Source organism: Nicotiana tomentosiformis, chromosome 1 (genome assembly GCF_000390325.3).
Source record: "Nicotiana tomentosiformis chromosome 1, ASM39032v3, whole genome shotgun sequence".
Classification (NCBI taxonomy): domain Eukaryota; kingdom Viridiplantae; phylum Streptophyta; class Magnoliopsida; order Solanales; family Solanaceae; genus Nicotiana; species Nicotiana tomentosiformis.
In genome coordinates this window covers 112,423,763-112,440,474 of record NC_090812.1, presented here as the reverse complement: position 1 = coordinate 112,440,474, position 16,712 = coordinate 112,423,763, and the positions used below count along the sequence as shown (strand labels likewise).

General features: G+C 37.3%; 2 protein-coding genes and 1 long non-coding RNA gene across 3 annotated transcripts; 1 reads left to right on the top strand and 2 right to left on the bottom strand.

Annotated features, from left to right (window-relative positions):
* The first annotated feature begins 3,799 nt into the window (after positions 1–3,799).
* LOC104113893 (photosystem I reaction center subunit IV B, chloroplastic) lies at positions 3,800–5,104 on the top strand. The gene is made up of 3 exons (XM_009624209.4): positions 3,800–4,213; positions 4,689–4,754; positions 4,829–5,104. Exons 1-3 carry the CDS (start codon positions 3,947–3,949, stop codon positions 4,931–4,933), a joined length of 438 nt encoding a protein of 145 aa, XP_009622504.1. The 5' UTR covers positions 3,800–3,946; the 3' UTR covers positions 4,934–5,104.
* LOC138902071 (uncharacterized) lies at positions 4,043–5,278 on the bottom strand. Its single transcript, XR_011412466.1, has 2 exons — positions 5,153–5,278; positions 4,043–4,248 (listed from the first exon to the last, which is right to left on the bottom strand). It is a non-coding gene; the product is annotated as an uncharacterized lncRNA (long non-coding RNA).
* A 429-nt stretch (positions 5,279–5,707) lies between these two features.
* Positions 5,708–9,204, bottom strand: LOC104113892 (protein LOW PSII ACCUMULATION 1, chloroplastic). The gene is made up of 4 exons (XM_033660708.2): positions 8,777–9,204; positions 6,422–6,994; positions 6,230–6,280; positions 5,708–5,981 (listed from the first exon to the last, which is right to left on the bottom strand). The coding sequence occupies exons 1-4, from the start codon at positions 8,971–8,973 to the stop codon at positions 5,840–5,842; spliced, it is 963 nt and encodes a 320-aa protein (XP_033516599.1). The 5' UTR covers positions 8,974–9,204; the 3' UTR covers positions 5,708–5,839.
* Positions 9,205–16,712: the final 7,508 nt, after the last annotated feature.

The following is a 16,712-nucleotide window of genomic DNA, read 5'->3' as shown; positions in this document are numbered from 1 at the left end:
GGCCACGCTTGCTACAATTTATTACTCCCCCACGAAATATTTTGGGAGAGTAAAGATTTATTATGTGTGCAAGGGAAGGTTTTCCCGGTCTCCATACACAGTTGGCGAAGACAGGCCACCGTCCTCCATATAGATGGGCCTACTTGTGCTAAGCAGATCATTTATCAGTGGCAAAACTCCAAAGTTATTGGGTCGAGCCCTTCATTCGACCCCAAGGAAAATGGACCCAAGGTAAAGAGATACGTATAGACATACATAAACCCCTTCTTAGAGAAAGGTAACCCGCTCTATCATATCCGAGGCGAGAATTTTAAGATTGGGGAAGTTGTAGTCCTCATTCACAGTTGTGATACTGGAAGGGCGAATGGAGGAGGGATACTTACTGACTAGCCAATCTGTGAAGATACAGAAGGAGCCTTCTCCTGAAAGTCGTTCACGGTGCTAAGATGATGTGGTATGATGGTACTAACAGTGGGAGGTTCTGAATCGACTTCGACCTTCTTATCCTTATTTTTCTTCGGGCCTCCCCCGAAGAGAAGACTAATGTTGCCAGAGAAAGCAGTGTAAGAAACCATGGTAATAAAAGGTTAGTAAGATTCTTGCTGAGAAAATTGAAGGTTATGAGAGATTTCTAAGCAAATGCATAAAAGAAGAAAGACTTATGAAATTTGTAAAAGTGAAGAAGTAAAAATGATAAACATCAGAGAAGTTATCGACGGCAAAAATCGTGGTCATGATTACCTCAAAAACCTGTGAAATTATTTGTTGAATCATGGGGCAACACGTGTTCGGAGTATTAAATGCGAGAAGATGCGCGTCCTTTCAAGCGTCAGAGACTGTTCAGGAACTTTCCCACCAAGAAAGGAATCTTCACCAACTTTCTGGTAACGCTAAGATATGTTACCGAAAAGTAGGGGGACTATCTGTATGGGGTCAAATTAATTTATAATGAATGGTCGAATGGTAACATAACACGTGGAACCGAACATAGGCAAAAGGCAAGTCAGGGAATAACCAATACCGGATACAACGAATTTAATCGATATCGGATAAATTCCGAAAGGAGCGTAATCGACGGGGGAAGATCAAGGATTTTTCATCGAATAGCATTCAATGGGGGAATATTTACTAACAGTGCTTTTTCTGCTATGAATGAATGACCTCTCCATTAAATGAGTGACCGTTGCAGAGAATATTTGCATTCATCGTCTGTCGTTACGCGTTCATCAATGACTCTTTTATTATCATTTAAGATGAGTTTGATCGTATGATCTTGTTTCCTAGGTAAAGCTATAAATAGCAAACTCAGCAACCATTGTAAGGACATAAAACATCATATACAAAAAGGCTATATTTTACTATTTTGCTCTTAAATTAACAACTTTCTTTCACTTTGTTGTTATTTCAATTTGTGCTCTCGGAGACGTTGGGCTCGGAGCCAGGCTTGTCATCTTCTTCAATTAAATCTCAATTTTAATCTTATCTCTTTATCATTTTTGTGTCAAATAAATTCACTTGTCCATAAACTGTTGAGGTTTTTGTTATTTAAGATGAAATAGTCTTAAAATGAGGGTGAATGGGAAATGGAGGGAAAATAAAAATTTTGAGTAAAATTTTAAGTTTCCCCCTCTTGACAATGAGACATTGTCCCATATTGGAAGAGGAAAAGATTTTTAGTGGGTATATATATAATTGCTCTTCTTGTAGCTCTTAAAGAGTTAAGAAGAAAGCAAGCCTCGCGCCGTCGTCGTCGTCGCTCGGCTTCGGCTTCGGCTTCGGATTTGGTTAAATGATTGATTGATTAATTTTTTTGGACCAAATTTATTTGTTAATAGTAAATATTAACGTAAGATTATCCGCATTTGTAACGGATATGTTCCAATCCGTGTATTGACCACCAGCTGCAATAGCAGCTGCCTAATGCTCTTCCCACCATGGCCAAGTGCTTGCTCCACAAACAAGCTAGTGCATGCTCCACCATGGAGGGTGGAGGGTCGTTCATCTTCAAAGCTGACTGCTATAAATATGTGCAGCAGCTGTTGAAGAAAGATATACAAACAAAACTGAAAATGCTCAACTTTGACTATACATTGCACTCCTTCCTCTCAACATTTTCATACGATTTTTTGAGTTTCTACTCCTTTTTCTGCATTGTTTTAACTTCAAACAAAGCAACTGTAAGTGTGATTTGCTACCGAACTTTGTGTTCGCTGAAACACTGGGGTTTGAGGTACCGCTACACCAGTGTGTGATTCGTTCTATCCTGGGAGGAAATAATTCATAACCTTGGGTACTAGGAGGGGATTAAATTCCTTAAGGAAACACTGTGAATTCAGTGGGCTCGAATTAATTACTGTTTCATTACGATAACTTATATTTTTTAGAATTATTACTTACAAATACAGCAATATTGGCGGGACTAACATAAACCACGTAACAAATTTAATTGTACCGTTTTACGGATAAATAGTTAATATATAAAGGACAAAGTTAGACCTAAGGGCCTCATGAAAAGCGCATAATGCGCAATACGAATTGCAAGATCCAAATCCTGACGCATGATTTATTTGGCTCACTCCAAAGTTAGAGATTTTCAGTTCCATCTCTCGATTTATTTACCAGAACGTTTGAAGGTTTTAGATCTCAGAGAATGATAGAGATCATTGTCGAAGTCTACTGATTAGTGCAGGTAAGCAGCCTGAATTTGAGGCATATCAGTTGCAGTAATAATATGTAGGAGACACTTCCTCCGGAACCATAAACATAATTGGGAAATAGGTAGTCAAAGAAGCACTATGCATAGTATATATTAACTCACGGACGTGAAGATTCCTATCCTTCAACATATGCAACAGTTGCAACATTGATCAGTTGTGGATGTGTTTCACTATATGGAAATTTAAAATATTTTGGTGGCTGCAGGATAAACAATAGCCAAATGTGGTATTACTTTGTAGGCATATGTAGCAAGTGCCTTTAGTTTTGAGATTACACTTTCGCTAGCTTGCATTTCATCATACACTTACTATGCGTGTGCAAATTCCAATAGAAACAAAACTTACGCTAAGTGACTTCTTTCCATCTGCCTAAATTTTGGTGGGCAGAGTAACTAGATATCAAAAATAGTGAAAGTAATAGGTATCTCATGAAATAGTAAAGGTGTGCACAAACTGACCCGAACACTATCGTTATAACATAGAGCTATTATTACTATATAAATAAAGTTGTGTGGTGAGAAATCAGGGCAGCTAGCGCAATTGAGTCGATACTTGACCTATCAACTCTTGCGCACTATTAGTGGTCTCTTGGAACTGTTTTGCAGCTCTTCTGCACGTATTGGTCATTCTAGAATAAACCTTTTTGGAGGAAGCATCTACTTACAGTATCATGTAATTCAATAGTAGAAGTGAACATCCCTTTCACTGTTTCGAAACAATTTAAATGGAAAATGAACACATTAATTGAGAATAAATAAATGTGTTAATATGAATAAGATGCACCCGTCAATGCTTCATTACTAGTTTGTCATATAATACGAGATATCAATGCATATAATTAGTTTTCCAACTAAAAGAAGCAAATATCATTGACTATTCATTTTTTATATTATCAAAGGTAATTTCCTCTTGCAATAAGTTAGTCAAAAAATAGTCAATATCACATAAAAATATTAATATTATACTATCAATAATAAAAATAGATTTTTATATGGAAAAATATGAGAGAAAGAAGACATAAAAGTGGTAACATTATCCACAAGAATGGGATATGGGTAACATGTGGCATTGCGTAAGTGGATGGAGCAATGGCGTGTGGTAGCTAAGTTGATCTTTAGTCCAGGAAAAAGATATCCCATTAACTCAAAGCCTCTCAAATCCTACTTGTGTTTTTGCCCCAATACATTAATTTTTCTGCTTCATCATTTCTTTGCAGCAGAGACAAAGACATGGCAAGTAGCAGCATGGCTTCTGCTGCATCCGGTTTTATGGTGTCCACCCCCAATATTGCCACCTCTAACAGTACTGCTCCTCGCACCTCTATGTTATTCTTTTCTTCCTCCAAGAACAACAACACCACCACCAACTTCCCGAGACTCGTTGTTAGGGCCGCGGAAGAGGCTGCGCCGCCAGCTGCTACCGCCACTGCTGAAGGTGAAGCTCCTCCTGCCAAAGCTGCCAAGCCACCTCCAATTGGACCCAAGAGAGGAACCAAAGTAAGTACTCCCGTAACAGTTTGACTGAGCACGGACTTTAAGAAAAAAAGATGATTTTGATACATATTAGGATCTTAAACATTTGTGTGGATATAAGAGTATGGAAAAGTTTAAAGTCACAATGTTTATAAATAGGAAGATCTCATTTTCTTTCAAGTGACTTAAAAAGATAGAGCACCATGTGGAATGAAACAGATGGAGTAGTTCAATAACATAACATATCTGGTACAGCAGCAAGAAGTGAATTCATAACTTTCAGTCTGTATTTTGTGGCCAACTGCACCTACTATACAATAAGTTGTAGCTTAATATAAATATATGTTCAACTCTATAAATGTAATTTGACTTGGAAACGGTGAATAAGGTAATTCAAGTTGAAGACAGTGGGTGTGTCTGCATCTACTTCTTTCTGTATTTAACCACGAATTATAGCAGCTAATCATCAAAGAGTATTCTAAACTGTTACAAAATACAGGTGAGAGTTTTAAGGAAGGAATCTTACTGGTACAAAGGTGTTGGTTCAGTTGTAGCTGTTGATCAGGTAAGTAACTTGATTAGAGTCCATGTCTTTTGTTAGTGTGAAAGTTTAAGATGTTAACTTGGTGATGGACGCAGGATCCGAACACACGCTACCCAGTTGTAGTGAGGTTCAACAAAGTGAACTATGCTAATGTATCTACCAACAACTACGCATTGGATGAAGTCGAAGAAGTGAAATGAAAGAGTGGAAGTAATTAATTAGTTCATGGTTTTTCATATTTGTAATATGCCCGACCCTGTGCTTTCCGTGTTTAATCTCTAGTTATATACTGGCTTTGAATGTGAATCTGTATCATAATTTCTCGCAAATTTCTCCTTCCTTTTCTTATTAAGCTTGTTGCCATTGTTCAATCCAATTCTCTCGAACCATCTTTGGGAACTTTATTTTGGAAAGGTTACCTTGTACAAATGGTTACTGTGTGGATCAGACATCACAGTTTGAATCATGGTTCAGAATCCGAAGCGAGGAAATGAATTCTGGCTCAATTGCAATCGTAGAGTATGAGATCTATACACAGATTCTCGACCCTGTCTTTTGGCTTATCAAATTGACGTCTCTTGTTCCTATGGTAGTTCTCCGACCAGCAATCAAAAAGATTTGTTCCACTGTGAGAAGATAGAGAACGAATTAGCAAGTACTCGAAATTTACCAGGACACAATCTTGTTATGGAAGCAAACATATAATTCATTCCGGAAAATACATATGTATGAATGTGTTTGATCAGATATATTGACGACAGCAATGATCTATGGAACTATGAAAAACTTGAGGACTTCAATTTTACATATCAATAGACAACTTTCCTATCAAATGAACGTAATACTGGAAACTACAGTACCTAATTTCACATTCTCATCTTCCATTATAGACTTCGTTAAGCAACACCATGGCCTGGAGACACAGGAAGTCAACCTTACCGACAAAGAAAACAAAAGGGAAGAAAGAAGTAAACTAAAGCAAATGAAAGATTGGTGAATACTATAATGATGAATTTGAGAGGGAAAAAAACTATATTGTCAACATCATTTAATCTAATTCTTCAGTAAATAAAAACGGAAAAGAAGAGAATATCTGATCTCATAACTTAAAGAACTCTTCCATCCATGCCATCAAGAAGACCAGACCAAATTCCCTTTACTGGTGGCAATTGCATTACAAAAGCATTCCAAGGAGGATAACCAACACCGCTGCCACGCACACGGCCATCCAAGCGTAAAGATAAATACCTGCACATGATAAAAATTGCAAAAAAGTCAATCGACATCTTACATTTAGTAAACTCGTTTATGATAATGGCTAGACTCGTATTTCATAAGATTTGTTAACAGATTCAAGTAAAACCATGATAAACGTACATTTTGCTGAACACACTAATGCTAACATTTTTCATATTTGACACACCCCACAAAGAAGTCAATCAGCCGATCTATCTTTTAAAAAACCACATATACTACTAAAGTTGTAGAATACTTACACTGGAGATTCAGGAGAGACGTTGGCTAGTTTCTTTTGTTCATCTATCCACCTATCACGGGTGAGCCAAATATGAGTATCTTTGTTTTCACTTCTTAAAGTCAATGTAATTATCGTTAATGTCAGCAGCACAAGTGAGAGAAGAAACAGTTTCAAGTTAGACAACGTTCCGTTTTGTTGATAACACACTTACTTGGTCCACTCAGTGGCATAAAGAGGAGCAAGCTGCCACAGCCTTTTTCTTCTGGATATCTTCTCCTCAAGTTCTTCATTCTCTTCAAACTCAAAACTAGGAGAAATTCCATCAGTTGCAAAAGGGACCACAAGCACTCCTCTTTCAAGAAGGCCATCGGTAAATGGTTCGCTGAGTCTGAAACATTCTGAAATGAAAGCCGAAGGGCCAGCAAGGATGACCAAACGAGCAATTCCTCTGAAAGCACTCAGGGGAACGATTTTCTTCTCATCCACACGAAGCTTAAGATTTGCAAGATTTTCTTCTCTTACTAATCTTGCCACCTGAGCATTCTTTGCTCTATTCTCCCTATAATACAGAAAAGCAAATACAGAGACTGCGCCGAGGTCTATGCCAAGGCCTTTTAGGATCTCAGGAACTTCAGCTGCTCTTGATGAATTGGCCAATGCCGCAATTAGTCGTGTAGAGGCAATAAGTCCTCCAAGACCACCACTTGCAATGAAAGCGAGATAGAAGAACATCCGAACAGACCGAAAGGGAGTAAGAACTTCACTTCTTATCTTGGCTGTGGAACTAAATAACAAATAAAACCAATATTGTAAGATTACTTCACTTTAAAAGAGAACCTGATATCATACTAAATGAGTCTGAAATTGGGGGTACATGTACAGATAACACATCCACACTAAAAGTTAAAACTAAGCTCAGCACATTCCGAACAGCTGTCAGAAACTCGGAAAGAAGCAGACTTGTTATGGTTGAATCTGTAATATGAGGAGCTTAATGCACACAACACTATGTCTTAAAAGAACAACAATAACACTTATTCCTATCATTCAGCTACAAGAAAAAATCATGACCAAAGCATATCAATTTCATATTCTTATTATCGTCTCTTGATTTGAGCCACAGCATTGATGCTCTTGTGGAGCAGCAAGTTCTTCTCTGTTTCTCCATCAGCAAAACAAGGCCTGAATAATAACCTTTTAATAAGTGATCTTCCTCCAAACAAGTTCTGCTACAGAGGTAAACACGTATTTGTAACAAACTTTCTCTCAATGGAATTCCATTTCTAATGATTCATTTGAGACATTGGAAAGGAAGATTATGGTTGACCCTAAACTACCACTAGAAGGAACGCCTAAGTAGCTAATACATCTATACCCTGAGACTTCTTTCCATTTTTGATAATTAAAGTAATTTTATTGAAGTTACCAGGGGGGGCGAGGAGGATATTTACCCTGAGGTTTATATTGAACAAACTAATGTTTCCCCCAACCAAAAGTTGTGTGATTAGTTATAAGTTGCTTCATATGTTACGCTCTGCTTTGCCAGCAGCATATTTCTGTTCTAACTAAATAGATTCTTAACAGATGTCATAAACACATCTATAATATTGGAATTAGCCAAAATAAACAAAACGGTAAACTCCATTCCAACAGAGAAGTGAAGAAGCAACCAAACAAGCCAATACCCATATACAACTTGGTGCTTGCAATAAGCTAACAATTATAATTTATATACAAGGCATGACATTGGGCATGCGTAACCTATAACTCACCAACTTAAAATCAGCATTCACATAAATTGCAGGTATTTATTTTGGATAGATTTAGCCTACATGTCAAATGATTTTGGAGTTAAATTCTTGTAAATTAAAGGGAATATGTACCAAAAAGAGATCTTTAAGCAGATTGCTTTTGAATTGGAAAAGAAATAAAAAAGAATGTAGCACTAACATGTGGGACTTTTGTTTATACTATATGCTCTATGGCATTTGCACGTCACATTCTGAAAGCACAAGATACTCATTCCCTGCATCTAACAGACTAGATTCATGACCAAACTCTTCTTCACAATCTAGCAAATGATAAGCAATGAGTGGAAGAGTCTACTATTTATAAAAGAAGCTCTATTTACTCTTGTGCATTCGCTAGTGATATGATACACACATCACAATAAACAGGTTACTAACTGTAACTAATGAAGTTAATACTAAGTGATACATCTGTTTCAATTTATGCGAACTAGAGAGTTTAAGGGGGAAAAAATGAAGTCTTTTGAAACTTGTGATCTTAAGCATGTCATATCATTTTTGTGGTTGCAAGAGCTTCTCATATTGGAACCCAAAATTACGAGTTTTCTTAGTAGGAAGGGATTCATTATTTTCGGAAACTAACTAAAAAGGAAATAGGTTACACATAAATTGAAATGGAGAGAGTGTTAGTTTTAGAATTTTTGCTTTTCAGAAAAGAGACAAGGTAATTAATATCCTTCCTTGTTATAATCCTCGCAATTATAACAAAATCTAACCAACAGAAGCATCTAATTTCAAAAGACGAGTTGAAATGATACCTTATACTATCAGAAGAAGGACTCGAATTGCTACAAGCTACAGAGAGCAATTTGGGTTTACGTCTGGAGCTGGTGACATCAGTATAGAATTCCGCACCATCTTTCAATTGGCGGGAAAATGCGAACCGTTTATTAGCGCTAGGATAGAAGTTGGGTGAATTGACGGTAATATAGGAGAATTGCGCCGCCGTAGCCATAGCTCAGCAACGATTTTCCGGCAGAAGTGCAGTGGTTTTTGAAGGTTTAAACATGGCTGCTACCACCGCGACTTTGGGGGATGGCGGATATTAATTTTGGATGATCCAAACACTGCCACGACGATTTTGGCTTTGTTTATGGATGTGGCAAAATTACTTACCAAAATGATTTTAAGATAAACCTTAGAAAATACTTTTCAGAAATTCCTAAATGGGAGTATGAATCAAAATACAGCTTCTTTCAGTTTCTTTTATTTTACTCCTATCACTTTTTTATAATTTGTTATAAATAAACTGCCACATTTTATTTTTTATTTAACTCTTTAATTAATAGTTTAATTTATCCCTTGATTAGGGGCAACTAGAGGCCCAAATCTTTTTTTTTTTAAAGTTTATATATATTTTTATTAAATCTTTTTTAGCTTTTTGACATGCAAAGTTGAAAATAGTACTTTTAAATCAGTCTCTGTAATAATTGTTTTTCAATTAATAATATACCTAACCGATTAAATTGTTCTTAAGACGTTGTTGGTCTTAGGTAAGATTTTATCCATTTTTATTTTGAAGAATTTATTTCCATTGAGGTAACTGTTAGGCATTTGAAAAAGAGTAATTAAGTATATAGATTAGAGTATTATCTTCTAATTGTACTAATGTGTCACACCAAATCGAGTAACAGGAACATTGAATTTGTGTACGTGTTAACACTAGCAGAAATTTTGCAGAACGTGCTTCGATCAATTGCTCAAGTCCGACTTCGTCTCTTTGAAACGAAATAATGTTTCACAAACTAGATGCCTTCTTTTTCTTTTGGTATGTTTCTTTCTTTTTAGGGAGAATTGTACAGAATCAAATATCTGTCAAAGGTGAGCCTTGATTATATAGAGAAGAGAAGTTGTGAGAGAAAAAACTACCGATTAGATAATTTCATCCCACGCCCCTGCTTTTTTTTTTGCAACGTGCGGTAGTTTTATTTTTAGGAGTTAAACCTTTCCTAGGTAACTTTCTTTAAACATATCTCCTTTAAAATAGGTCGTGTCAGTCCATATGGGCGACCCAAACCCAATATCCACATGGTGGACTTGACCCAAACTAGTACCATGACAATAACACACGTAATTCATACTGGCAAATAGTTCGTGCGACCTGCAAGCTCGAGAGCTATAATACTTTTAACCTTTTAAGTTAGTTTAATAGCTCCATGTAGAAATTCAATCACATGCAGAAGGGATTTATTACCAACATGAGGATCTTATTACTCGCAATACCTCAGACATCATATGCTATTCCAGTAGCTATTTATCTAATCCCTCATCCTCGAAAGAGGTGAACTTGAGTTCATGTTTAACTTTGTATCCATAACTACATTTGATAACCTCATGGTAAGTGTAATGGTCGACCTATGGATACAAGTTAAATTACTAAATTTTTAGTTGTCTTCCCTTTCTACTCGAATCTTTTCATTCCAAATCAACTGCTTTCCTAAACATGCACTGCATTGCGGAATCACTCATGGCTATTAGTGACATGCTAAAGTAGCAACATTGATTGGCACTTCAACAGACAGTAAAAGGTCAAAGTGTATTTCAATAAAAGTTAATATAACTTCTTTAGGATCTCACATAATGAAGAAGCACAGATTCATTTTTTCATTATCCCGCTGGTCGATAGAACACGTGGTATGAAACACATGTATTGGCGCATGTATCTTATTCTTTTAATCATTCAACACCGTACAAATCTTGGTCTAGACACCTTCAAATGTCTAACCCGAGTTTCTCCCGAGTTTCTTACTTCAATAATTCTCAAATCTAACTTTTTGGAGAAACTCGCATCTGACTTACAATACAAGTCATAATCGAATGGAAAAATTCATAAGTCTGACTGGTTGTCAAGAGCGAAATTTACGAGCAAATATAACCTCGCATTATCCAAGGTTCCATATGATCTTATCTCTTCACGATTCTTAACATAAGAGGCAATTGCTCGTGTGAGAGAGCCAATCTCGCAACTTGTTCAACATACCTTATCAACAAAATATCATCACATGCATACTAGATATGAACATAAATTCAAGAGCCAAATATTGATGAGAATATTATAATAATTAAGTCATTTTACAATACATAAAGATGGTCATATCCTACGCAAACCTAGAGCCATAACATATTTCTCAAAAAGGTCTCTAGATATCGCCTTTGTAAAAGGATTAGTGTAACGACCCGGCCGATCATTTTAAGTATTATAGCCTTATTCCCCCATTTATTAACTATTATGTGCTTATTTGTTGTTATTTACCTTGCCGGGTGGTTGTTTTGATCTGGGAATATTTCGGAATGAACTGGAATATTTAGTCCAAGGTTGGAAGCCTAAGTTGAAAGAGTTGACCGGATATTGACTTGTGAGTAAAAGACTCTGAAATGGAATTTTGATGGTCTCACTAGATCCGTATGGTAATTTTGGACTTAGAAGTGTGTCCGGATATTGATTTGGAGGTCCGTAGGTGATTTTGGCTTGAATTGGCAAAAGTTAAAAAAGTTGAAGTTTAGAGAGTTGAGAGGTTTGACCGAGAGTTGAATTTATTGTTACTGGACTCGAATTGTGGTTCCGGAAGTTAGAATAGGTCCGTTTGTGTCATTTATGAATTGCGTGTAAAATTTTAGGTTAATCGGAGTTGGTTTGATATGTTTCGGCATTAGTTTTGGAAGTTAGAAGTTCACAAGTTCATTAAGCTAGAATTGATGTGTGATTCATGATTTTAGCATTGATTGATGTTATTTGAGGCTTCGAGAGAGTTCGTATGATGTTTTAGGACTTGTTGGTATGTTTAGTTGAGGTTCCGGGGACCCTGGGTGGATTTCGGATGGTTAACGGATTACAATTTGACTTAGAAGGTTTGCTAAAGTTGTTGTCATGACAGTTGGTGGTTTGCTTATACGCAATCGCAAGTGGAAGTCCGCAATCGCGAAGAGTTGATTGGGTGATTGGGGAAAACTTTTCTTTGCGATCGCGAGAAAAGGTTTGTGATCGCGGAACTTTGGCATTTTATGAATCGCGAATGCGTGTGTCGGGTCACGTTCGCGAAGAAGATAGGAGGAGGCTGAGAGTCCACGCGATTTGTTTTTCGCGATCACATGAAGGGGTCCGCGATCGCGTAGGTTGATGAGTCTGTGAATCGTGTTTGCGATGGTTTGTTCGCGTTTGCGAAGAGTACTTTGAGGGCAGCATAATTTTTACTCTTCGCGATCGCGAGGGAATTTCCGCAATCGCAAAGAGGAGCATCTGGGCAGAATATAAGATTTCAAAAATAAGGGTTAGTGTATTATTTCATATTTGGACTTTGGGAGCTCGGATTGAGGCGATTCTTGGAGGGATTTTCAAGGAATTGATTGGGGTAAGTGATTCTAACTCGGATTTGGTTAATATATATGAATCTATTATTGGGTTTACCATTTAATAAGTGTTTTGGGTTAGAAAAATTAGGGGAAATTGTAAAAAATGCATAAACTATAATTCAAGGATTTGAAGGTCGAGTTGAGGTCGGAATTGAGTAATTTTGGTAAGGGTGGACTCGTGGTTGAATGGGTGTTCGGATTTTATTAATTTTGTTAAATTATGAGACATGGACCCGGAGTTCACTTTTTGGGTTGACTTTTTTACTTTTGTTAAATAACCTAGTTTTGTTAATTTTACTTTTGTTGTTCGGTGGCCGATTCACGAGGCAAAGACTTGTTGGAGTAGATATTTGCGCGTTTTGAGGTAAGTAGCACTTATAAACTTTATTCTGAGGGTATGAATCCTTGAAATATGTGGTATGTGGTTGGTGTTGGGGTGACACACATACTTGGTGACGGGCGTGTGGGCGTGCACCATAGTAAATCTGACTCGGTTGATTCTGTGAAGCTGTGTAGTTATCAAATCTTGATATTATTCATGTATTCTCTATGTGTTAGAGAAATTGAGTTGTAATTCATGTTAGAAATCATGCGTAGGCTATATGCTGGTACTGTTGGGACCCAGAGAGGTTGTTCTTTTGTTGTTCAGTTATTTTCTTAAATTGCAATTATGTACTCAGTCGCATTCATCATTTGTATATCATATCTCAGTCTCTGTTACCATTTATCGTTACATCATGTATAATTGTTTTGGGTTGATTGACATGAGTGTTGTGAGCCCGAGAGACTGGAGAGATTAATGACTGAGTGAGCCGAGGGCCTGATTGTGAGTGAGATTGATAGGATCGGGTTGCACACCGCAACAAGTTTTATTGATACATGATGGGATCGGGTTGCACGCCACAACAGGTATTATTGATTCATGATGGGATCAGGATGTGCGTCACAACAGGTTTTATTAACGCTTGGGCAGGATCCACCCCTCCGGAGCCTGACATACCAACAGTGAGCGTAGGTACCGTACAGTGCTGAGTGACTGAGTATGATGAGTGAGAGTTGAGACAGTCAGATTGAGTACTCTGAGAGTGTGAGTATATGAGGTTATCATTGTGATGCATTACATGTGACATGTAGATATAGAGATGTAACATTCCTCATATCAATCATATTTGGCATATTTTATCCGTGTTGAGCTTAAACTATTAAACTTCAAAGCATGTCTACATTTATGTACTGTGTACAATTGATTATGAGTTTTCTCTGAGGTATTACAGTCATTTTTCCTTTCATATTTGTACTGTTATAATCTGGATTTGGACTGTACCTTTTTGAGCTCGTCACTGCTTTCAGCCCAAGGTTAGTCCTGTTACTTATTGAGTACATTGGGTCGGTTGTACTCATACTACACTCTACACTTCGTGTGTAGATCCAGGTATTTTTGGACACGACGGTTGCTAGATTTGGAGTTGCATATGGTCAGAGACTATTGAGGTAGCTGCCTTGGCATCCGTAGATCTCGACTCTCCTTCTTTTATTTTATTTTAGCAATGTTCTATCCTTCTAAACAATTGTTTTTAGCAGTTAGACTGTATTGTCATTTAGATGCTCATGTACTCAGTGTCACCAGAATTTTTATGGATTCTCTATTGAGTTGCGGTATTTCATTATAGGTTATTTATGAGGGTTATTACTGTTAAACCTATTTTACCTTGTTTTCAATTTAAAAATATGTAGTTATTTGTGGATGTCGGCTTTCATAGTACCATGATAGGCACCATCACGACATGTTGAGTTTTGGGTCGTGACAAGTTGATATCAGAGCCTAGGTTACATAGGTCTCACGAGTCATGAGCAGGTTTAGTAGAGTCCTGCAGATCGGTACGGAGACGTCTGTACTTATCTTCGAGAGGCTACCGAACCCTTAGGAAAACTTCACTGTCACTCCCCAAAATCGAGGAGTGCGACCGGCGCTCAACCGAGTGAACCCGACCGAGCAAGCTTATTAGATTCCTTCTGTCCAAACTCATTTATGAATAAAGAGAATATATGTTTTCCTTAATTAAACAATAAAGTGGTCATGTCTGAAATTACCAATTTCTTACCATAAGTTTCGCCATTTTTAAAGTCTCAAATGGACAAGTAATACAACCACAACATAGCATAGTTTGTCCTTTCCAGTACCAATACACAACCCACGCTATGTCTACAGAGCCTCTATAGATAAAGAAGAGTACAATGATAATGCCTGCAATAAGGCCCCGGCTATACCTCAACCATAATACATAAAGATCAAAAGATACATGACCCCGGGATGAAGTGGGGCTCACCAAGTCAGCTGGGAAGAAGGTGTACTGCTATCACTGATCAATATCTCCTGTTGTGGAACCACCTGCATCCATTTAAAGATACAACGCCCCCGGCAAAAGGGACGTTCATACCGTCGAATAGTACTAGTATGAAAACTAAACACCAATTTAAGAATTTAGAAATACAAGATAATTATGATGAACTAGTGCAGCAATAGAATAATATAGATAACTGTCTCAACTATAGCAAGCTTATTAAAATCTATCAACAACCTTTATAGGATTTAAGATGAGATCCTATATAACCATCTTCACACAAAGTGGTCCCGCTGCCTCACCCGATGTATACAGGTGGATGTATAACCACAGTACCAAGAACCTACACAAAGAGATTATGCCGCCTTACCCCAATGTATGCGGGTGGTGGTTCCACAACAATACCAAAATCATACACAAAACGGTCGTGCCGCCTCACCCCAATGTAAGCGGGTGGAGGTGCAGTCCCACAATATCATAATCTCTACACAAAGCGGTCATGCCGCCTCACCCCAATATACATGCGGGTGGAGGTGAATCACAATCACAATCTCTATACCATAATCTCCACACAAAGAAGTCATGCCGCCTCACCCCAATGTATGCAGGTGGAGGTGTATCACAATCACAATCTCTACACGACTTGGCATAATACCTTTCAGATAAATCACGACTAGAAATTATAACATGTGGATACATAATCCATAGTTTGGGACACATCCTCAATTTATAATGCAATATAATAGGAGCATTTGAAATACGAATTGAACATATATCTTTATCACAAAACTTATCAGAATACTTGATTTATAATCAACATCTCGGAACTCACAAGGATAATGAGAATTCCAGCTCTTAAAGAAGAGTTTAGCCAACATACCTTAATTGAGCTTTCCTTAAATTACTACGACGTTCCAAATATTCTACCAACTTCAATCTATTTAGAAACATAATAAAAGTAAACCATAATTAGGAAGATGAACATGGTTTTAGCTTATTTGAGCATATTATCAAACACTAGGTGTGCATCAAGGTTTCAAGGTCCTTTTATGGAGGATTCCATCATCCCCCAACCCAATATTTAACATTCTTAGCTCATCAATCTTCTTACACCCTTTGATAACACATGCATGTAAAATAAACAACTCTCATGCCCAAATATTATCTTGCTAATTACCTAATTCTAGACAAAATTTGAAATTAAGGGTTATGATGTAGAATCTTACCTCTTAGGAAGAAGACCTAGGTGCCCCTCTTGATAATCTTCAAGGTTTTAAGTGAGAGTTGAAGAGAAATTTTGATGATTATTCACTTCTCCCTCTAGGACTCTCTCTCTATCACTCTCCAAATATCAGAAAATATGATTAAAATGGTCCAAGGTAGGTGTTTTAACGGAATAGGGTTGGGTTTAAAATATATGAAAATGGATACTCCGAAATTCCTAACCGGGCTACAGACCTGGCCTCGCTAGGCTAAAGCCAGGTCTTAACTCTCTTTAGCCTGGACTCACCAGTCTAAAGCCTGGTCTTACACCTGGCCTTGCCAGGCTAAAGCTTGGTCTTACACCTAGCCTAGCCAGCTATAGGCCAGCCTTTGGGTATTTGATCATAACTTCTTGTAGGAATGTCCGAATGATGAACGGTTTGAAGTGTTAGAAACTAGACTCAAAGTTATTTAATTTTATATGTAGATAACCTCATAAGTCATTATACTTTGGTAGCCGCATACGTTTGAAGTAGGATCTTGTGTGAATTGAGACATCATTTCCACTTAATATATCCTACTTGTTCCACACGAATTCTTTCCATTCACAAAACTCCTTAGTATGTTTCAACACACCTTAAACATATACTTTTCATTTCCAAATAATGTGGTTCTATCCCATGGGTTTCCTTTAATACTCTAACACGTTATTCTGGGGCCTTACATTCACTTTCTTGTATTTTTGTCGTGCGGATTTGTTGATTTCGAGAACTAAACTTTTGCTATTCTATTCTCATAG